Source organism: Drosophila ananassae, chromosome 2L (genome assembly GCF_017639315.1).
Source record: "Drosophila ananassae strain 14024-0371.13 chromosome 2L, ASM1763931v2, whole genome shotgun sequence".
NCBI lineage: Eukaryota > Metazoa > Arthropoda > Insecta > Diptera > Drosophilidae > Drosophila > Drosophila ananassae.
Genome location: NC_057927.1, coordinates 7,910,731 through 7,934,201, shown reverse-complemented (window position 1 = coordinate 7,934,201; position 23,471 = coordinate 7,910,731). Strand labels below are relative to the sequence as shown.

Genomic DNA, 23,471 nt, shown 5'->3' with positions numbered 1-23,471 from the left:
GTAAAAACTTTTCATTTTATATCCATCCCACACATAGCAAACAAAGTGAAAATTGTAGGAAGGGCAATGAAAAAAATCGTCGGTAAAGATATATCTAGTATACAAAGAGCCACTAAAAACAGCATTTATATACAAGTTTGAAGAAAAAGATAGCCCCCAAACAAATGCCGAAAGCAAAACAAAATGGTAAATGAACAAAATTAAGCAAACCCCCGACCGAAGAGACGAGAACGAACCACCTTACCCTACCGTACAGATGAATGCATTTTTTGATACATAGTTGCCTTTTTGTAGCCTCGTAGTGCTTTGCCAAAATCTCCGCCGACTAATTGATCAATTAATCATTCGGTTCTGTAGTCAATAGTATAGCTATAATACCATAATACACTCGAATACCATCTTCCCCCGCTATGCTGTTCTTCAAGCGGTATCTGGAAAAGTCACAGCAGGTGGCCGAGCACTTTGAGAACTCGCAGATCCCGTGCTACATTAAAATGCGTGACCTGCCGGCGCCAAAGGCGGTCGACCACTGTCGCGATCTGATCTTGGCCAGCTGCCCACTGCGCTTTATGCAATACACCGAGGACTGGATTGTGGTCGAGTACTTCGCGGATCACGACAGTGACTATCTAGTAAGCGTGTCCGCGGGCCAGGCTGCATGTTGTGTTATCAGAACCCCCACTGCGAATACCTGTTGACTAACCCCATCGCTCACCTGCCCTGTGTTGGTGTTCTCTCGATCGCCGATTGAAAGTCGAGTGGATCAGTGGAGTGATCAGGCTGCTATCGCTATCTTCTTCGCCGAAAGCTTATCTGAGTGGCAGCGCGCTAAATTTGTCATTAGATGTGTCGCATTGCACAGTTGCCCCATGCTGTTGGTTTCGGGTCCAACAGTGGGTATGCCAAAGTGCACTTTTAGTGCTTCTAGCATGAAATGGAATATTGAGAACTCCAGAAGTCCGACTATGTGGACTTCAAGGGCCCTCCCACTTGAAACTCAAGTTGTATCAGTCTCCTGATAAGATAGTACAGGGAGATAGGATGAAAACTGGAGCAAAGTTATGAAATATGTTAGAGGGACAGCACTAACTCTATACTCTTAGAAGGTTGGAAGAATTTCAGATCCAAATAGCCTTTCATTTCATAAGCAATTAACCATGACCTTCTCTACTTCTCTACAAATTTCACAGTTTTCTTAATTAATCAACCATGAACTCTTAATAGACACATACACTTGACAGACAGCCGCTTATTAGCATAAATTTCGTTGAGAAAAAATTAATAAAAGCTAGACAGTGAATGAAATGCCAAAATTAAGCCGTCCAAGTCGTAAAAAAATAAAATGGAGCAGTTAAGCAATTATACTTTGCTGTGGAAAGCTCTTAATTAAGACCACTGTCGATGGGTTGGGCTCTCCGAGCCCGCCCCCCGGAGGCCCGCGTACATCTAGCCTGCCCGCTGTCCTAGTTATTTTCGTGTCCAATTGATCATTTGACATTAACTCGGTGACGGGCGGCTAGAGATGCTGCTCCGAGATGTGACGAGATAGTGCTGTTGCGACTGCCTGCTCCTCGCCAGCTTTCTGCCAGTTGCCCAGGCCGTTCTCGCCAATTAAGTGGGCTGAGCCACGCGCATAGTATTTCCCGCTCGTCATCGCTAGGGCCAGACCGCCAAGATTCAGTTCTTTCGGCAGTTGGAGCAGCGGGTCATCGTCCAGCATGCGGCGACGAAAAACGGCTGCGGCCTGGATCTGGGTGATGGAGATGACCCGGACTATAACGATGATGAGGAGCGGGTGGCCGTCACCCGGTGCCTGCTGATGAAGCGCCAGCGCAACCACTTTGATCTGGTGGCCCTGTGCGACATGCCGGTGGACAAGTACGAGGGCGACAATTGGATCGTCGAGGAGTACTTTGTGGATCACTCCGATGACTACTTAGTGAGTGTGCCGCTGCTGAGGCATAGGCGATGGGGTTTGGCGGTTATCAGATAAGGTTATGCGTTTGTTTTGCATGATTGTTGTGCCCTATCGTCCTCTTTGTGTTATAAATAATAGTTAAAGTCATCAACGGATAATGTATTAATAATTTTAATCAAGTAGAATGAATAATTATATCCAAACCTCTAAAACATGTTCAGAACTGTAATGTTTCCTTTGAATATCTAGACATCTAAGAGTGCTAATATTATGCCCCGAACTATACATGCTGAGGCCGAGGGCCCTAGTCTCTCGCTTCTCCCATTTGTGTAGAATCTTTCTCCCACCTCCTGATGAATGAGAGGTGCTTGGACTTGGGGGATTCCCTCTCAGTTCACTGCGCATGCTCCGTACTGCCCCATGCCCCAAGGCTGCCCAAGAAGCGGCGCACAGCTGATGCCTCCCGACGAGTGTACACTCGCATCCGTAGGATGCGCGCGCATCTTGTGGATACTGCTTGGGCCGTGTGTCTGCCGTTCGCTGTTCGCTCCAAGCTGTGTGCTTGGGCGCCTTGCGCCATTGGAAATTTATAAAAATACACGGGCCGCAGAAAGTCAGCAGCGCTCTGCTCTTGCCTCTCCGGAATCGAGCACTTTTCGGGCTGAGAATTTTCAGTTTTCAATTTTCAGTTAGGAAACTGAAACTGAAACAGAAACAGATTGAAATCTTCGTTTGTTGGCTGTGTGTCGGCTGCCACTGCTCCAATAAAAGCCATATAGCTACTACATATCGCTTTGGTCGTCTTCGTGGTCGTCGTGTAACGGTACTGGGATCATCTGCCCCCAAAAACTCTCCGTACCTCCCCTCTCTGTCGCGAGATCTCTAGAGATCGCTTCTCTGACCATCTCGCTCCGCTCGTCGCCTCCTTTCACGCAATTTGTTTATCGATGTGTGATGTGTGTGTGTGTGTGCGTTTGTTTTCTCAACGTTTTCGGCTTATTATTTTTTTTTTTCGGCTCAGGAAAACCAGAAACCGAGTAGAACGATATTTAGAGGTGCATACAGGGCGTATGAGCAATACAAGAACGCAATTTACACCGCAAGGAAGGTGGACGGACTAAACTGGACTGGCAGGAACAAAAAACGCAATTTCAAACAATTGATGCGGTGGACACCGTGACATAATCAAGCCGTCAGAGAACGAAACCTAAAAACTAAAGAACATTTAAGTGTTTTAAAAATAAAATCGGAAGCAGCGGCACAGCGGCGTGTCAAGAAAAACGAATTAGAAAGAAAAACATCAAACAAAAAACAGAGTGTTAAAAAAGTGCGCGATATCCATCGTACATCGCTCATCGTCCATCGTTCCTTGTTCCTCGAGAGGTGTTGTGCGAACCGAGTTTGTTTAAACAAAAAACGATGCAAGATATGAAGAAGCAAACTGTTTTATTGACCCCCCGGGATCTGGATGTATCCCAGCTGGGAAGCATCCCGAAACCCGATGGTTGAACTTTGCACTTTTCCATCAAGTTTGCAATTAGCGAGTCGATAGACACCCATAATAGAGTCGTCTCCGGCGGAGTAGCTCTCCCCGGAGGAGAGCTGGTGGTGGAGAGAGGAGGCAGCGACCAAGCAAATCAAAACAAAACCCAAAACTAACAAACGCAAAACAGCAATTGGAGCGCACACAAATGTACACACAAAACTATCTCGTACATACACACATAGGCGTAAAAGTATATATAGAGCGGATTATTCATCAGGCCTGCTGCCACATCATCATCATCATGATGATCCACCGCCGCCACCGGCGCCTCCTCTGGCCGCCACCAATCTCCTCCTGCAATCCTCCACTTTCCGCTTAGCTGGCGTCTTTTTCTATAATTTTCGAAAGCTATTTTCGTATGGCTTGCATTTATATTTAGTGGCCACAACAAACCAAAAAGCCATGGCGAAAATTCAAGATACAAACTTGTACATAATACAATTTTTGGCCATATGATGCCAACCAAAATAAAAGTCAACTGGGGTGGAAAACTTGTTCCCCCATGTGTAGTTTTTCCATCGCCCCGATGTACACAGTGCCAGTACAGTGAAAGCTAACCCAGACGAAGATCGGGCCAAGAGATCGTGAAATTAATGGGAATCCAAAGTGAATTTAAAATGCAATTATCTCGATTGCAATTAATCAGAGATCAGAGTTGCGAAATAATGGAAATCTACTTATGAAATAGCTAACTGATCGGTGTGTCTGGTGTGAGGTTTCACTGTACTGGGGGCACCAGCGTCACACGGACACTGGGCCGTGTGTACTAGGTAGAAATGCCCGGCTGCGCCAATTTGCGTGCGTCGTCTTTTCGGTTTTCTTTTTGTTAAAAATAAAAACAGATTTCGAACGGGAGATTCTAGAATGGAGGAGGGTGGTTAGTAGGTAGTGGATAGTAGATAGAGGGTCGTGGGAGGAGGCTTCTCCTCCAATGAACCCCACCGAGATATCACACATCAGACAAATGATTTCTCCAGTGGCTGGGATATGCATATATATCTGGGGCAAGGTGCACATCTTAAAGGGGAATCTTTCGGCAATATATAAATGGGATTATATTGTTCGGTGTGGCGATTAATGAGCTCATTGCCTGTTTACGATTTGTAATTTGTATATGTGCCCTGCTCTATATACCAAAACAAATTGGGCTGACGGGCCGAAGGTACATACATATGTATATACCTTATAGGTGCCTTATATTATGAACATGTGTGGGCGCCAAAGGAAAAGTCTCGGTAGTCTATTGACGACCATTTGGTTTAATTAGTAAGTCAAGTCGTCGAGGCAGTTGCCAAAATGCCAATGAGACATTGACATTGAGCGTGCGATCGATTCGATCCGATTGGACCCGAATCGATCCGGTCCGATGGCGCAGGTTTCCTTTGCCACCAATTCTGGCAGCCTCGCGAGTCTCGCCCAGCCCGTCAAACCCAACGCAATTCGAGGCAAAGACCAGTGCACGATTAGATAACCCATTGACTTTTTCCCCCTTGGGATCCAGAAAAAAAAACATTATCCAGCGAGAGTAGAGAGTGAGAGGAACGGCCGAAGATCACGGAAGAGATCATGTCCAACGAACTCAGTGAACTCATCGCCCTTGGCTGTCCGGACCTGGGCTCCCAGAAGCCAGTAGAGTTGATCCTGAACACGGAACGACGTCTGAGCATCAAGCAGATGACAGCCACGGATCTGGCCAGTCTCCGGGCAGCAGCGGCCGCCGAGGCGGAAGCCAGAGCACGGATGCAGGCGGAGGCGGAAGCCCGGGCCATAGCCCAGGAACAGGTGCGTATGGCCCGCGAGGCTGAGGCCAAGGCCAGAGCCCGAGCTGCCCTCGAGGTGCAGGCGCAGTTGCAGCGCGTCATGGAGAGTGAAAAGCGTCGGCAGGAGCAGGAGGAGAACCAGAAAGATCAGGAGGAGGAAGAGGAGGACGAAGAAGATGCGGATGCTCAAGATGATGACCCGCCCAAGGGCTCCCTGCCTTCGAATGCGGCTCCCCGCGAACGCATCACCTCGTTGCCCAACATCCTGGATGACGCCATGGAGATGCACTTGCTCAGCGTTTCCCAACCCAAGGCCACGTTCAAGGATGAGTCCTCGCCAGAGAAGAGCCGCTCCCACATAGCCGATTCTATCGAACTTCTGCGAATGCAGCGCGCTGCCCGGGATGTCCGATCCCACAATCGTACCCGGGAACGTTCCATTTCCCCGGCCGGTCGTAACCGCGAGCGGAGTGCCGCTCCCGATCGCCTCCAGAGTTCGGCCAGCATGAGCAGCTTGGATTCAGCTTCCGTCAGCAAGGCGACTAGTCGACGCGGAAGCACCTCCAGTGCCTCGGGAGTCGAGCCGCCACCTCCGCCTGCTCCTCTGGCTTCCAAATTCCCACTCTCCAAGACGGTTTCCGCCCCGAACATGATGAACCGGCGGAAGAGCAGCCTCACATCCATGTTTCCGGGCCCATCGCCGTTGATGGCTCCCGAACCATCGCTGCACACCAATCCCAATGCCCTGCCCCCGGAAGAGGAGCCTCTTCACAGGCGCCAGGAGGACGGGTACCGCGAGATACCCAGTGGAAAGATGGTCCACCGCACCAAGACACCCCCACCGGTGGGCGCCAACCTGGGAGTGAGTCTGAAACGTGTGCAAGCTCCCAGTGGCTCGATCACAATCAAGCCCAAGGAGTCGCCCATGTTGGGCGTGGTGCTGCGCAAAGTGGAAAAGAAGACGGTGCCGCAGAAGAGCATCCTGGACGACGACAAGCCCCTGTATCACTTCTCCATAGTGCGCAGTGATAACAAGGAGCACGTGCCCGCCCAGAAGCCCAAACCGAAGCCAGCTCCTCCGGCTGCGAAGCCCAGTCCTGGTGGCATTCTGACCGGACCCCAGGTCATCCGGACTGCTCAGCCAAGGCAGGCGGTGCCCGTGAAGCCGCAGCGCCCACTGCCCGGCGTGCCCATCACAATTACCAAGATCGAGGGCGACAAGATAATCATCATCAAGAAGATAGTGGTGCCGAAGAATAGTAAGATACCGGAGCAGTATCTGCAGGTTGGTCGTCTACATCCACGTCCACGTCCTCGTCCTGTTGGTGATCGTTCTGGTGTCTGGTGTTATTTGGTGTCTCCTCCTCCGTCCTGTATGTCCTTTGTTCGAAATCTGTTTTTATAGAATTTACCTCGATGGCAGGAACACAAGTCAACACACAGTAGGGACTCCTCTCAGCCTGGATAGGTTTATTGATCCTTCTTTTTTGAAACTAGAAAACTTAGCAACTCAACGCACACACAGATCACTCAAAAGTAAAAAATCGAATCGCGATCGGGTCTCGAATTTCAACGAAAACTCAATACGTTTCGCAGTTCGCGCTTGTTGTTCCTCTAGATGAGTGAAGATGCGGGCAAGCCAGCAGTTGCAGTGCCCCCAACGGCTACCGCCGCAGCCGCAAACCTGAAACCCAAAGAGGACACCGTCCAATCCCAGCCAGCAGCCATGCAGAAGCCCACGCCGCCGCCCGCGAGCGGCCAGCAGTTCTTCCAAATGGTCTCCCCGCAGTTCGCCTCGGTGATGTCGTCCAGCATCCCGGAGAGCAAGTGCGCCGTGAGATCCCCCATATCATCGCCGTTGGCCATACGAAAGAGTCGGCCGCCGATGCTGCCGGCGAGTCCCAAGTCCACGCCTCCTCTGCCCCGGAAGCACCATCCCCTGGCCTATAATGCTGCCACCGGGACGATCAGCAGCGCCTCCGGTTCGGCCTTGCCCTCGCGGCTTATGGCCACCATTGCCTCTAGTCCGGCATCGAGTATATCGCTGTCGTCGTCCAGTTCTCCCTCGTCGTCGCCGCCGCCGCCGGTGCCGTGTCGGGCGCCGAAAAATGCCGCCAAACCGGCAGCTCCGGAGATCAGTCTGGACAAGTTGCTGCAGCAGCAACAGGAACTGGAGGAGAAATCGGCCGCTGCCACGAACAGTGCCAAGTTGGATGCTAATTTCTACGATGCCGAGATCGAGATGATGAACAAGTATCTGAAGAGCCTGCCCGACTACAGTGAGCTGGACAGGAAGCTGCACCAGGAGTTCCAGGAGTGCGAGGATCTCTACGACAAGCTCAAGCGCCAGCAGCACCCTTTGGCGAAGTCCAACTCCCAGCAATCGGTGACGAAAACAGCCCCAGGAGGGGCAGTGGGAGGAGGTCTTCCCGCTATCTCCTCCGGCTTGTCCAAGTCGTCGTCCATTAACTTTGCCCAGAATCCCAGCACTCGTGGAGTGGCCCCCCGCATGGCCTATCCCTCGATCTTCGCCCAGACCAGTGGCGAACCGAAGCTGCAGCGAAGCATCTCCAGCTCCAACATGCCGCTGAGTACCCCGACTCCCATGCGCCCGCTGCCCGCCAAGAATGGGCTGCAGAGTGGCTCCAATCTGTCGCTGAACAAGCAGCTGATGAACGAATTCTGGAGTGAGAACCTGAACAGTTCCCAGAAGCGGCAGACCCCGAAGCGCACCTTCTGGAACTACGAGAAGATTTGTGGCGCCCAGTTGGGGGATGCCGGGCAGCCCTTCAAGGTGGACGCCAAGACGGCCAAGAAGCTGGCCATCTTCGATCCGACTGTGGCCGAGGCGGCCCAGAAGGAGCTGCAGCGCCCGCAGCAGAACAAGCTGCAGAAGAACGCCTCGTTGTCGCACCTGGATCTCAAGGTCCGTCAGGCCGTGACCAAGGACGATCTCTACAAGCTCATTTGCAACGAGCAGTCGCCGTCGACGGCGGGAGGTGCCAGCTTTGTGAGCAGGGTTCCTGTCAAGCAGCAGCAGCCTCAGCCGCTCCAGGCGCAGCAGCAGCAACAAGTGCATCCGCTGCAATCCCAGGCTCTGCCCAAGAGCGTCTCCATGACACATGTGCCGGGCGGAGGAGGACCAGCGCCCCTGTTGCGAACCTCGAGTCGCACCCACATACCCTGCTACATGAAGCACTTGCCATCGCTCAGCCGGAGTACTTCCAACTCGGCGATATTGATGTCATCGCAGCCTCGGAAGGACCAGCCGCTGACAAAGGAGGCTCCCAAAGCTACAGTCCCGGCTGCAGTTGCCACGACCAAAGCCAGCGGCGTCCTGAAGAGTTCCAGCAGTTCCTGTGTTCCGTCGCCCAGGTGTGCGGCTGCCTTCTTCCGCCGCCCACAGGAAACGTACAACCCGCAGCCGGTGGTGCCCAAAGAGGCCCAAGTGGTGGCGCCTCCAAATGAGAGCACTGGGAACCCCGGCGACTCTGTGTCCCTCGAACGCAAGTCGGAGAAGAGCAACAGTACCATTAGCACTAGCAGCTTTACGGTGACCAATTGCTGCACCACCCACCTGCCGCAGCTCTCCAAGTTTACCTCATCGTTCCACATTGCCCCGACCCCGGCCACTGCCACGACAGCCACGGCAACTACTACGGCGACCTCAGCTACCAGTAGTGCACCCACGACGGCAGCAACATCAGCACCAAGTGAACAGCAACAACAGCAGCAGCCTGGTGGCGCTGCAGCTGCCAACTTGGAGGTGCCAACGTCGTCATCCTCGTCATCGGCCGGCTCGTCAGCGACCACAAAGCGCCAGAAAGATGTTGACAACAAGCTAGAAAAATGCTTGAACGACATGCTAAAGTTGAAGACCAACAACGCCACTACCAGCACTGGCAACAGCAACCACAATGGCGGCAATAATAATGCACTCATGTCGATGTCGCAGTCGTTGGCAGTGGCGGGGGCGTCGGTTGCAGAGGACGATCACAAAGAGCCGAAGACCACGGGCGAAGGCCCCCCGAGCACCAATAGCAACGGCAGCAACACCAACAATGGGAGCAAGTACTTGGGTGAATCGCAGATTCCCGTGCCAGTGCAGCTTTACGATCCACAGAAGCCGCTGCTGCAACAGCAACAGCAGCAGCAACAAAGGATCTGCTATCCGATAGGCAAGTCGAATTCTACCTCACAAGTGCCCATGGGTGGATATCAGAGATTGTTGCAACAGCAACAGCAGCAGTATCAGGATCAGCAGCAGCAGCAACAACAACAACAACAGCAATATCCTCAGCATAAGCGACCTTTCCTGAACTGGAACAGCTTCGCCTGCTCGGCCATGAATGGAGCCAGTGATCCCTTCATGCAACAGCAACAGCATATGCCCCATCAGCAGCAACATCATTTCCCGCACAAGCTGCAGCAGTCGTACTCCTCCTCGAATGTTAATAAGCAAACGCCCAAATCGGGCCTGGCCATGTTCCTGCAGAAGAATACCAACAAGGAGAATAAATTTGGACAACCTTTGTCGCAACAGCCGCCCGGGATGATGCCACAGATGTACGGCTACCAGGGGCCCTCGAAAATGGGCTACCCGCGATCGAGTGGGGGTGCTCCCCTGACGCACTCAGTCTCCTTCAGCTCCGCCCAACGACCCTCGGCCTTGCACTTCCACCAGCAACATCAGCAGCAGCAGCAGCAGCAACAGCAACATCAGCACCCCCAGCAACAGCATTCCAACTTTGGGCTGGGCATGATGAGTCGGAATTACTATAATCTGCCCAAGCAGCAGCAGCAGCAGCCGACGCTGCCGGAGCGGAAGCCGTTGCAGACCTTTGATCCGTATGCCTATCCCAAGCCGAATCAAATGCAACCGGTCAAGTACCAACAGCAACAGCCACATCAACAGCAACCACATCCGCATACGCCGTTTCTGAATGCTTCCGCCGGCGCTGGCGGTGGAGGTGGAGGTGGTGGGGTAGGCGCTGCTGCTTCTGGGCTACAATATGATCCAAATACAAATACGCAATTGTTTTACGCGTCGCCGGCGGCGTCATCCTCTACGGGCGTGCAACCACAGCAACCGCAACAGCAACAACAGCAGCAGCAGCAACAGCTACAACAAAGCAATTCTGTCATATTCAATCACCAGCAGCAACAGCAACAGTTACAGCAGCAAAATGAAATGTCCAAGTCCGCTTTGGGACTGCATTTCATCGAGGTAGATTCTATATATTCCGCCAAAGAACTTATTTTCGACTGATTTCTGCGCTTGTGTCTTGTATGTTGTATGTTGTGCCTTGTGCCTTGCGTTTGTGTGTTGCACAAATACTTATGTAATTGTAGTTGTATTGAAAACTGCCCACTAACAACAAGAAAATGCCGTGCTTTCCGCTTCTGAAAAAAGAAAGTTTTCCCCGAAATAGACGACGACTGACTCATAGGCTGGCTCCAAAAGGCCTCCGACGAAGACGACGATAATTACGATGCCCCCGACTACGTGCCCCTTGCGTTTGATGGCCCCCAAGTTGCTACTTCCTGCACTTGTGGCGTTTCAAGTGTGATGAGGCGTTGTTCCCAAGAACAGCAGCAACAGAAACACATATTTTTCCCTCGCTCTGCCGCCGCTCCCTTCCGCCTTCTTGTGGCAGTTGCACTTGTCGAAATCGCCGACATCGACAGCATTGCACAATCGACTGCGAGAAATTCAATGTCAATTTCTTTCGCGGACTTGGCTGGCTCTTCCCTATAAATAGTGATTCTTCGGCCGCCACCGCCCCCGCCCCCAACACCCGCCATTAATTTATGTTTATTTGTTTACCTGATTGCGGCGAGCGCTTAACAATCTGCTGGATATGATGCTTCAGCCTTCCAGGAATTTTATTTGTTCAACTAATTTATTGCCGACTACTGCCGAACTCTCAATGCCATGTAATTGTTTTAATAATTAAAAAACACTAAACAACACAGCAACAAAACGGCGAAGGAGTGCTCCGTCTTCAGCGGAATCCGATGTCTAAAAATATGTAATACTCTCGACGGCTCTCCTGCTCTCTTGGGGCTTGAGAGGATTCGAATAGACGAATAGCAGACACTCTTACTTTTAAAGAACTATCAAGTGGTAGTTGAAATTTTTAGAGATTTTCTTTAAAAAAATGAATAATATTTATTATATCCTTATACCCATAACCCATATATGATATATGAACCACTCATACCTCATCTAATGGCTTTCTTCTGCGGCCAGTTTTGGCTTCCTTCCTTGGGCAGCCCCAACAATAATAGAATCGGGAAAACACTCTCCCGCACGGACTACCACCGCCACAGCCGTGCTCTCGCCCCTGTCACTCTGCTGCTGGCTCCGACTGCTGGGGGCTCCGACATCGCCGATATTTTCAATCTTTATAATTAGTATTTGTGGCGTGCGCTTTCGTTGATGTTGCGCTGATTTCGGGTTTGTTTGTTTCTTCGGATGCCTCGCTGTGTGTGGAGATCGCCAGGGAAACCGAAACTGAAATCGAAATTGAATGGCTCAAAGTGCGTGTGTTTGTTGAGTGTTTGTCCTATCCCGAAGAAAGGCTTCATAATCCGATCTCGAATGGAGTTAAATGTTGCCAAGTGTCGTCGGGCAGCAGTAGAAGCAGCCACAGTGGGAGCAGCAGCAACTGCTGGTGTTGCTCCTGCTGTTTTAGAGTCTATTTCCGTCGAAGCTGCCGAATTCTCTTACAATTTCAATTATTTTTACACATAAATACGCTCTGCCGTCTATTATACCAGAAACTCAGCCACCAGCTACGTACCATATTGCTACTTCGAGCACCGTACAATTCATTTTCTATTTTATTCGAATTCTACAACAAAATCACAGCCAAATGCTCTCGCCCAAAAACAGCACAACAAATACCAGAAATCAGTACAATTAATGAAATAGACCAAGTCAGAAGAGCACGATCCGGATCCGCGGCCGTATCCGCCAAAAAAAAAAATAAATAAAAAAATCGGACACGACTAGACGAGTAGTAGTTTCCCAACAAACAACACCCAACCACCCACCCACCGCCCAGCGCCACCACCCACACCCACACCCCACTCACCCGCGCGGCCGTGTGTGCTAAGTGCTAAGCGGATTGTCGTCATTTCGCGGAGGAGACCCACGCGAATACCAACCAAAGAGTAAAGGCCACAAGAAATGGCCACATTTCTGAATCGTTTTCATCGCGAAAAAAGCGAAAAGATTCTGCCAATCGCCGAGAATGGGAAAACAGCTGACTCGGAGGCGTCGCAGTCACAGGCAGCAGTGCAGCAGCAGCAGCAGCAGCAGCAGCAGCAGCCTCAGCCGCGTCCGCAGCGACGTTATATGCGCAGCGCCACCGCTGCCAGCGTCACCCAGCTGCTCTCCGAAAGCTGCAACAGTCTGCTGCAGCGGTTTCGAAGGAATCCGAGCGAACGACCTGATAATAAACAGCATCAGCAGCAGCAGCAGCAACATCAGCAGGAGCAACAAAAGCAACAGCAACAAGAGCAAGTGCAACTGCAACTGCAACAACAGCAACATCAGCCACGCAGCAATCGGTAATCGATGCAAAAACAAATCAAGCAAAAGATTTATAATTTATTTTTAATTTTGCGTGTCGTTTTTTTTTTGTTTTTCCTCCGTACGTTGAAACAAAAAAAAAAAAGCAAAAAAAAGTCGGTCAAAAATCGCTCGCGTCCGCACTCAGATCATCATTTATTTTCCTTCTATTTTCATGGCACTCGCCGCCTCGGATTTAATTGCAAGTTTAGTTGCAGTGCAGCAACGCGCTGCTCCGCCTCGCTCCGCCGCTGAAAAGCATCTCGCCGCGATCTGCAATATCTGCAATTCGCAGTTCGCAATCCGCAATCTGCGATCCGACAGCTGAGAAGGCCAATTATGTAAACAGCTCGAGTGCGTTTTTAATCGCGTTGAACCCGCGCACGGTGAACTCGCGCTGCCAAACTCCCCCACTCCTCCAGGGCCGACGACCACGGAAAGTGTGAAAATCGTATTGCCATAAATCGGGAATAATTGCCGAGTAGGGTGGGCCGAATTCCAACAAGTTGTTCAAATCGAATTCTAATAGTGCGGAAAACTTGCTACGGAATACTACAAGCATTTTGCAAAAAAAAATTTTGAAATCGGTCAATATCTTCTGTTCGCGCATCGCACTTAAAGTTTCGAAAAATTTTCGAAAATACCGAATTTTCAAAACTTCTTAAAAGTACGATTTAGTCGCAATTTTCCAAAGTTTTACTTATTATTATATTTATTTTGAATCATTTAAAAGGTTTTTTCGTAATTAGGTAAATCAATAGTGGTTTTAAGAATTTAAAATAAATAAGTTTTTAGTACAAATTTCATGCATTACCATTGTTTTTCACGCTCAGCTTTCCCCAGGATCAACGACGAGGACGTAGTGAAAAATCTGATCCCATTTTTTTTATTGCTATTTTTTTATTTGTTTTTAATGATTTTTTTGTATTTTTTTAATGATTTATAAATTTTTTTTTTATTTTTTTTAGATTTTTTAAAATTTTTTTTGTTGTTTTTTTTTTAAATTTTCTTTTTGTTTTTCGATTTTGTTTTATTTGTCTGTTGTATACTGGGACTTGTTCTCAAATTTAGGCAAACTGCAACGAGAATATAAAGTTGATCGTATGTAACCATCCCTATTGTGATAACCACATACCTTCTTCGACGCTTCAGTAATAAGCTTAACAGTTCGCTCTACTGCTTGAGTGTGGCATGGAAAGCTTAGCAAGTTGCTTTGACCGATTGATAGTTGGTTATCAATGGAAGATACCAAAACTGCATTTGACACATTCCTAAGTACTGGAGGAGGTGATACTACTATAGAAGACCAGTCGATCATTTCATAGTACTTAGTGGCATTAAAGTTTAGTTTTGGCAAAAGGAACGAGCGCACCGAAGTCTCCGCAGTAGGAGTCTTCTCTCTGGCTTTTAAAATTCTTTGCAACCCGATCTTACGTAAATTAAGATTTTCATCTGTGAGCATAGACAAAAGCAAATTTTCAGGATGCGCGAAATAAGCATTGTGTTGAATTACAGGATCAACTACTTTTAAAAGACGTTTTGGCAAGTATCGAGAATTTTTAATCATAGTGAAGACATGTCTCGCACCATCTGTTATTGAATCACTCATTTTTATTTGAAACCAAGTAGGTAAATACACTTTCATTATAAATGTAACTATGTGAACTAAGTTTTCGGAGGGCTCTTCACTCGATATGTATAATCTAATGCCACTAAGTACTATGAAATGATCGACTGGTCTTCTACAGTAGTTTCACCTCCTCCAGTACTTAGGAATGTGTCAAATGCAGTTTTGGTATCTTCCATTGATAACCAACTATCAATCGGTCAAAGCAACTTGCTAAGCTTTCCATGCCACACTCAAGCAGTAGAGCGAACTGTTAAGCTTATTACTGAAGCGTCGAAGAAGGTATGTGGTTATCACAATAGGGATGGTTACATACGCTCAACTTTATATTCTCGTTGCAGTTTGCCTAAATTTGAGAACAAGTCCCAGTATACAAAAGACAAATAAAACAAAATCGAAAAACAAAAAGAAAATTAAAAAAAAAACAACAAAAATTTTAAAAAATCTAAAAAAAAATAAAAAAAAAAATATATAAATCATTAAAAAAATACAAAAAAATCATTAAAAACAAATAAAAAAATAGCAATAAAAAAATGGGATCAGATTTTTCACTACGTCCTCGTCGTTGATCCTGGGGAAAGCTGAGCGTGAAAAACAATCGTAATGCATGAAATTTGTACTAAAAACTTATTTATTTTAAATTCTTAAAACCACTATTGATTTACCTAATTACGAAAAAACCTTTTAAATGATTCAAAATAAATATTATAATAAGTAAAACTTTGGAAAATTGCGACTAAATCGTACTTTCAAGAAGTTTTGAAAATTCGGTATTTTCGAAAATTTTTCGAAACTTTAAGTGCGATGCGCGAACAGAAGATATTGACCGATTTCAAAATTTTTTTTTGCAAAATGCTTGTAGTATTCCGTAGCAAGTTTTCCGCACTATTAGAATTCGATTTGAACAACTTGTTGGAATTCGACCCACCCTATTGCCGAGACAGCAGTGGGGTTTAATTTTGATTTGATGAGTTCATTTTGATTTATCACCTTGATTGTGGGCCGTAAATCAAGTGGAGCTTGTGGCAGAGAATGTGGCATGTGGCCACATTCTACCTGTAATTGTCAATTAAAAACAATCTTTTGGATATTCCATATCTGCCTTCAATTAATTGCCAAATTATTCATTTTAAATAAAAACTTTTGATCGAGAAAAGTTTGTGGAAAGCTTGAGAGCCGTGGAAAGCTTTCCTCTTGACCGACTCTCTTAACTTGGCCAACACAAACACAGTGGCGTTGCGATTCTCTTGCCATGTGCCCCAAGGGGAATACCAAATAAATTCTCTAGATTTCCCCCCAAGACCCTACTCTGAAAGTAATTCACGGATCGCACTTCCTCAACAACACACTCTCTCTTTTGTTCGACTGGCTGTTTTTAACTGCAATTGCTCCTTTATTATTGTATTAAAATGCGAGCTGGTTAACGTTTAAAATAAAACGTAAATGCTCCGGCTTTGTTCTTTTTATTTCTTTTCCGCCAAACAGCCAGCAGCAGTTTCAGTTTTATTGTTCCTCCGGCGGCCGTTGTTTTGTCGGCGAGAGTTCAAGGCTTTCCCGCAAAGACTTTCGATCATTTCCCGGTTAACCTGACGGAAGCGACGTCTTCTGCCATTTACTATGTACTATATACATATATAATAGCGTATATCAAAGTGAAATGCATTCTGATGAAGCGTGCGATTCGCGTGCGTTTTAAATCCCATGTCCTCCCTCCACACTCGCCCATAGGTAGTACCAGTGGTGCAGACAAAAGAATTATTTTGTATCGAATTGGATCTATTCTATATCGCCGTCCACCACCCACCCACTCGTTCGTCTACATATGTTTTTCGGCTACGGCTCTTTTTCTCAGACCCGCTCGTGTTTTCCTTCTCTGGCAAGTGCGCAATATTTTCACACTTTTCACAAAAATAAAAACGATTCCTCAATATTTTCTGACCGCTGCCGCAGCCACAGCAGCACCAGTATTTCCCTCATCTACTTCGGTATTCTTCGCAGCAGCCGCCTGCGCTGCCTGCCTGCCTCTTTCTTGGGGATTGGGGATTGGGGATCGTCGCATGAATTTTCCGAAAAACTTTTCCTCAGTTAATTTTTGGTCCGTGTCGTGGCAGCGCGCCGTTCCGTCCGTTGTCGCGAGTCGCATGGATAACCGTGTCCAGACATTCGAAATCGGAATTAGAATCTAATAAGTTGGGTTTCTCTTTAAAGTGCCGAGGATTCGAGACGCAGCTGCTCCAAGACCCCAACGAATGACAGCAACAATAACAATAACAATAACAATAGCAAGGGCAAGAGCGGATCAGCAGCTAATCAGTCCCAGAAGCAAAGCAAACGTCGCCGCAGCTCGGACAAATCTTCCACATCTAGCCGGAGGCATCCGGAAGGGGAAAGGGAACGTGATCGGGAACGGGAACGCGATCGAGAGATGAGCGATCGCCATAGACGGTACTATGCGGGCGGCGGCCTCGGCTCCACCGCCGGTCTGGGCTACCATCCCAGCAGCAGCGGGAGCGGCAGCAGCGCCGCCCTGATGGGCCGCTACCAGAAGAGCTCCACCACGGCCAGCGCCCTGGACAGACTGCGCACCCACCTGAGTCCGGTGGGTGGCTACTACAAGCCTCTTATCCGGGGCCTGGGCAGCGGAGGAAGGCGGGACCGCGACCTAGACGATGTTAGTATGTCCAAAAGGGAAAGGCGGCCCAAAAGCGAGCGGTGTGCAAAGCAACGGGAGACGTCGTCCCACCAGACACAGACCCAGTTCGAGAGCCCCAATTCGAGACTCTGACTCACTTCTTGGGCATTCAAATTGTGGAAAACACGAACTCATCTCACCTGTCCCCTGCTCAGGAATGAGTCAGCCAAAGACACCAGAGAGTGCCAGTGCCAGTGACTGCCCTAAATAAGTGACATCTTTTTAGAGGTTGGGAAATGTGCGCAATTAAAGTGAATATTTCCATATATTATTGCACTACAGATCTTCTACCCCTATTGCCACACATAGCTATAGAAGCTCCCCCCCTCTTATACCAAATAATGCCAGTGTGTGGGTTTATTTTATAGCACTGATGCTATATAGGCTATATATTCTATATCTTGGGCATCATTCTTGCCGTGTGCGTTTACGTTGTCGAATTTATTTTCGATTCCAACACATCGCAGCGGCGTTTTCCTCTCTATTCCGCTATATTTTTGTATCTCTGCTCGGCACAGATGTGTGTATAAAGCTATTCACAATTTTCACGATTTTATATATAAACTTTGAAGGTCGTCGCGCCTTGGACTTTTTTGTTTAGATTTTTCGGCAGGCATTCTAAATAAAAATAAAGGGTATTCTCCCGCTATCCGCGCGCCCTCCAACCCCATTGGCCTGGCCAAAAATACTTGGCCGGAGAAAGCCGGATAGAGGGGCTTTAATGTTGGTGAAATTGTGCGAAATGAAAAGGCCAAGCAACCCCATAATTAGCCATTGCCGAAAAGGCCATTTAAATGGGTCTAAGTCTGAGTCTGAGTCTGGGTCTATGTCTGGGCCTTCTTCTTTCGTGGAGCGTAAAAAGTTTTACGCCCGTCACCGTTGGTTTCACACGAGCGCCGCTTTTAAGCACTTTCCTTCTCCATTAACCCCTTGAATCCGAAACTGAATCTTAACTGAAACCACTACAGCGACGAGATCTGCTCTTGGACAAAGACAGAACACCCACCACTCTCACCTCAACCACCTCCGCCTCCACCAGCACCTCCTCCGGTGGCAAGCAGTCGGCCATCTCCCGGCTGGAGAATAAATACTCGGACATCCTGGAGAGGGCGGCCGGGAGGCGACGGCACGAGGAGGATCGGGACAAGACTCTGGAACCGGACGACTACGGCGCCAGCAGCAGTAGCGGGCTGCTCCGGTCGGCCACCTCCCACCAATTGGCCAAGTCGAAGCTATCCTCCAGCTCCTTCAACGCCTCCGATCGCAAGGAGCGCACTCCCTACCGAACCCGCGCCCAAAGGCAGCGCTACATGGCCGACTCCACCGACAGTGGCTACCTCACCAGCGGCAATCGGCTGCTGGACGAGAGCTATCCACTGGACTATGGCCAGCGGTACGACTACCACGACGCCCTGCGCCTGGGCGGGGCCACGGGCTATCCGTCCAGTCGGTATGGGCGCCGGGGTGGCGAGGAAGAGGCGGCCCCCTCCCAGCGATCTGCCAGAGCCTACGGCAGGACCAAGACCATGGAGGGGCTGCTGTCTGCCGACATTCAGACAGACCACCACCCGGTCGAAGATCGACCCTTGAACTCAAGAAACCGCTTCGCCCACCGACGCAAGGAGCAGCCACCGCCAGAGCTGACCGCCGAAGAACGCGAGATCCTGGCCGATGACCGCTCCTCGGAGGACAATGCTGCCATTTTGATGCTGCTGCGCGAGGACAACCAGTTCCTCGAGGCCAAGAAGTTCGAGGAGCGGATGCGCAAGCGCCGCGAGCTGAAGGATCGGGTCAAGCGGATGGAGGAGGCGGCCGAGGAGGCAAAGAAAAACGAGGCGGCAGTGGCGGCCGCCGAAGCGGAGGCTGCCGCTCTGGAGCAGGAGGCCAAGAAGGCCAAGGAGGCGGCAGCGGCAGCAGCAGCGGCGGCATCTGCAGCGGCAGCAGCAGCAGCAGTAGTGGAGGCGCCACTTGAGGCGCCCAAGAAGAAGTCGCGAACCAAAAAAGTAACTAGTGACGATAGCGATGAGAGCACGTCGGGGAGTAGCTCCGATGAGGCCGAGACAGAAACCGAGACCGATTCGGCGGCGCCCGGTGTGCAGCAACTAACCCACACTACCACGCCACAGACAGCCAATGGCAGCACCACCACATCCACTTCTTCTGCCACAGGCACAGCCAACACCACCACTACTTCCTCCTCAAACACCACAACTAGCTCCTCCACTTTATCCACTAGCACTTCCGCTCTATCTTCCGCTAACCACACGACAACGGCAGCGGCGGCGGCGACGACCTCGAACCACCTCGGAACCACCAACCAGAGTCGTTTTCTGACCACCCACTCAGATCGCAACAACAATGATCTCGCCAAATACAAGCCCGGCAACCAGCTGATGCACTCCTCCAGCTCCGGGGCCCTGGCTTTTGGCGGAATCGGAGCACGGCTGGCGGCGGCGGATGCGAGGCGGCAGCAGCAACGCTACCAGGGTGCCAGCTCCCGCACCGCAGCCGTGCTCAGTGAGTTCGATCGCTACAAGCCAGGCTCGTCCGGATCGAGCTACCTCCAAGACTCGTACGGAAGCAGCAGCAGCAGCCGGCGCTCCAATGCCCTGGGCCTGGGCTCCTCGCTGTATCCGCAACGATCCCACCTGGATGGCTACCAGCAGCAGCAGTCCTCCTCCTCCTCGTACCTGCAGCAGCACGACAACTATTCGCTGGCGAAGAGCGCCACCTCGTCGGCGCTGTTCCACAGGTCACGCATTCCAAAGACACTCTCGACCTTTGTAAGCAGACGACTCACCTACCGCCCCCACCCATGGGGGATCCTTAGCTTGAGCTTTGAATTGGCGCCGCCTCTTCTAACTGCAACTGCCCCCAATGTCCTTATCCCTGGCTACCAGTATCATAGTCTCTTCTCAGTTGAAACGAAACTCTACCCCCTCTACTACTACCATTCCCGAAAACTTATCCCTACAGACTACAACAGAATAGAGCATATGGATCGATCGATTCTATCGACGGTTCTCGTGCTCTGCCACAGCAGACCTACTACTAGAACAGCAAAAGCTAACAGCACTGCGGATTATGTTCCATGTTTCGTGTGTTCTGTGTCACTAACCGATGCCTGCCCGTTTTGCATGAAATTCTGACAAAGTAAGAATATATCTGACCACAAACTGCTTAATTTTGTTCCATTACCATTTATTAAAAACAAAATAAATAAAAAGAAAGTTGTAGAAAAGAGTGACAAACCGAAATATGGTTCGTTATTTTTTTCATTGCCCCACTAAACAGGAGCACAAATGGGTGCATTTCCTATAAAGATATATATATATAATACGTTATATATAACATATATATACGATATATGCCTATTTGCCATTTTATATATGATATTGTTTGTACATGTTATGATTATTATTAACCATTTTTGTAAACACAAATCTCAAAAATTTGTCCGAACTAATTTTCTTATCGAACAAACGAAACGTATTTTTCTCGTGTTTTTTCTGAATATGATGATGATGAAAATCACAATGATGATGATGATGGGTTGATGTACATACTACTTGATGGGGATGATGATGATGTGATGATTTTGGTTGGTTTACGTTACGGGATGTCGTCGTCTACGGCCGATATGGAATTTGAAACGGAATTGCGATTGTTGCGGTGCCAACGTGGGATTGGATTTGGGATCGGACATGGAATCGGGATTGGATCGGATCTCCGGTATGCAATTGATCGCTGGCTTGATCATCATTGGACCTCTGGACCCTATGGACTTGGCCCCTGGAACTGGATCATCCCCCCTGGATATATATCAATTTTTGTTTCTTTTTTCTCTTTCTTTTTTGTTTCTTTTTCTCTCTTTCAAATTACATACTTTACCACACACGCACACAACGCACCTTATGTGTTCGTCTGTATCTTGCAACGTCAACAACAACAACAACCACGCCCCCAACTTCGACAACCCACTACCAAATATTCGATCTCGCTCGCAAATCTTCGTTTTCCTCGCAACACCTTCGACGACTGCGCCTCCGCCAACAAATCGCATCGCAACGCAACGCAATCGCAATCGCAACTGCAACTGCAACACCTGCTGCACCCACCCTGCTCCCTCTGCAATCACCGTCAACTGCAACTACCCCGTCGTCGTCCTCCGACCTCCGATTATGATCCGACCTCCGACCCGACCCGATCGATCGCTTGCTCGAACAGACAGCAAAGCCCGTCATTCAAGATGATGCTGATGGTCACTTAATTTACCACACCGGAGACATTCTCCATCACAGATGTTCGTGACAATTTTTTGTTTTTAATTTTTCCATATTTATGTTTAGAAAACAATCAGAGCAATCAGAGATACCTCACTCCGACGACAAAAATCCAAAGAATAATCAGAAAGCAAGACACTATACTCTTCTTCCTCTCGTAACTCTCCTTAAGTTCAAACTATTTCCAAGTTTTCCTTATTATTTCTTAATTGTTATATACAGCAAGACCCAAATCGCGTCGCGTGCATTTCAGAAATTAAGATACGTTTTGCGACCCCGAACAAAAAATAAAACAAAAAAGATAAAAAGAAAGGAAAAGCAACAATCGCACAGAGATTTCACATAATTTTCGTCAGTTTCGCGTAAAACTTTTCCAACTTCCGAAATTTGTCTTTGACGACTTTTAATTAAACTGTTGCCGGCAACACATTTCCCCTTTTTCCATGACATTCAGCTGGGAAACTCTCTCACGTACACAAGCACAAACTTTGGCGCCTTAATTAACGAAATAATATTGAAATAAGAAATAAGAAAACACAACCTTCCGTTAACACTTAGATTAAAGTCAAACAGAAATTGAAAACATAGGTCTACCTTGCCCAGACCTCATCATGAAGTATTCAGTTACAGCTACAGGTTTAGTTCTAGAACCAGAAAATAAACAAAGTCAGCTAACGTTAACACTCTCGAAGGACACTGCCCGAAACACTACTATAGCTCGTCTTCCTTTTCCCGAATTTCAGATAAGATCATGGCCACACTGGGCGAGGGTACTTTCGGACGTGTGGTCAAGGTCAAAGACATGGAGCGGTAAGTCTGATTACCCACTGGCGGTGGTTACAGTGGAGCAACCCAACATAATGTTCTATTTTTAACTTCCAGTGATTACTGCATGGCCCTGAAGATTATAAAGAACGTGGAAAAGTACCGCGAAGCTGCCAAGCTCGAGATTAATGCCTTGGAAAAGATTGCCCAGAAGGATCCGCATTGCGATCAGTGAGTGCTCTTGAAATATAACTTAATGTCCTAAAGCCTAATCCAAAACTCCAATTACAGCTTGTGCGTAAAAATGGTTGACTGGTTTGATTATCACGGGCATATGTGCATAGTTTTTGAAATGTTGGGATTAAGTGTTTTCGATTTTTTGGTAAGTCTCCATATATATCTTCTTAAACTTCAATTAATTCTGTTATTTTAGCGTGAGAACAACTATGTGCCATACCCGCTGGACCAAGTGCGCCACATGGCCTATCAATTATGCTACTCCGTGAAATTTCTTCATGACAATCGTTTAACGCACACAGATCTCAAGCCGGAGAACATACTTTTTGTCGATTCGGATTACACTGCTCACTACAATCATAAGCTTGTAAGTCTCCCTAGCCCCAAAAGACTGCCAAACATCTTCTATATGAACTACATTTGCAGAACCGCGAGGTGCGCCGGGTAAAGAGCACGGATGTGCGTCTTATTGACTTCGGATCGGCCACCTTTGACCACGAACACCACAGCACAATTGTCTCGACGCGACATTATCGCGCGCCCGAGGTCATACTGGAGCTGGGGTGGTCACAGCCCTGTGACGTTTGGTCCATTGGGTAAGTACATAATAAATTATGAAATTCCACTGTGTGCTTTCGTATTAATGTTAATTTCTTCAACAGTTGCATCTTGTTCGAACTCTATCTGGGGATCACGCTCTTCCAAACGCACGACAATCGCGAGCACCTGGCCATGATGGAGCGAATCTTGGGACAAATACCATATCGCATGGCACGGTAATACAATGCAGCTCAAGCTTTCATTTTCCAAGGCGCAGTTCCCTTCACCGAAATCGTTTAACGTGTAGCAATCATACTCTTTACAGCAAAACCAAAACAAAGTACTTTTATCATGGTAAGTTGGATTGGGACGAGAAGTCCAGTGCCGGGCGCTACGTTCGCGACCATTGCAAGCCGTTGTTCCTGTGCCAGCTAAGCGATAGCGAGGACCACTGTGAGCTCTTCAGTCTGATCAAGAAGATGCTGGAGTACGAGCCCTCATCGCGCATCACGTTAGGTAAGCAG

The 23,471-nt window shown here is 48.5% G+C and overlaps 2 protein-coding genes and 1 long non-coding RNA gene across 8 annotated transcripts in view; 2 read left to right on the top strand and 1 right to left on the bottom strand.

Annotated features, from left to right (window-relative positions):
* The window catches only part of LOC6499809 (serine/threonine-protein kinase Doa), a 36,153-nt gene that overhangs the window by 12,207 nt on the left and 475 nt on the right, over nucleotides 1-23,471 (top strand). For 2 of the 6 annotated variants that reach the window (XM_014910749.3, XM_014910747.3), the window contains 8 exons: nucleotides 21,350-21,425; nucleotides 22,149-22,215; nucleotides 22,288-22,401; nucleotides 22,462-22,552; nucleotides 22,604-22,774; nucleotides 22,834-23,003; nucleotides 23,070-23,183; nucleotides 23,273-23,463. In XM_014910749.3, the coding sequence (XP_014766235.1) occupies nucleotides 21,350-21,425; nucleotides 22,149-22,215; nucleotides 22,288-22,401; nucleotides 22,462-22,552; nucleotides 22,604-22,774; nucleotides 22,834-23,003; nucleotides 23,070-23,183; nucleotides 23,273-23,463 (994 nt within the window). Of the gene's footprint in view, nucleotides 1-21; nucleotides 6,510-6,538; nucleotides 10,452-21,349; nucleotides 21,426-22,148; nucleotides 22,216-22,287; nucleotides 22,402-22,461; nucleotides 22,553-22,603; nucleotides 22,775-22,833; nucleotides 23,004-23,069; nucleotides 23,184-23,254; nucleotides 23,464-23,471 lie in introns of those variants that run through there. The other 4 variants (XM_014910745.3, XM_014910748.3, XM_014910746.3 and 1 more) reach the window with 4 other exon arrangements.
* On the top strand, nucleotides 11,372-18,228 carry LOC116655172 (serum response factor homolog A-like). The gene is made up of 2 exons (XM_044718296.1): nucleotides 11,372-12,802; nucleotides 16,639-18,228. The coding sequence occupies exons 1-2, from the start codon at nucleotides 12,420-12,422 to the stop codon at nucleotides 17,213-17,215; spliced, it is 960 nt and encodes a 319-aa protein (XP_044574231.1). The 5' UTR covers nucleotides 11,372-12,419; the 3' UTR covers nucleotides 17,216-18,228.
* On the bottom strand, nucleotides 13,806-15,128 carry LOC116655173. The gene is made up of 2 exons (XR_004310329.2): nucleotides 13,939-15,128; nucleotides 13,806-13,879 (listed from the first exon to the last, which is right to left on the bottom strand). It is a non-coding gene; the product is annotated as an uncharacterized LOC116655173 (long non-coding RNA).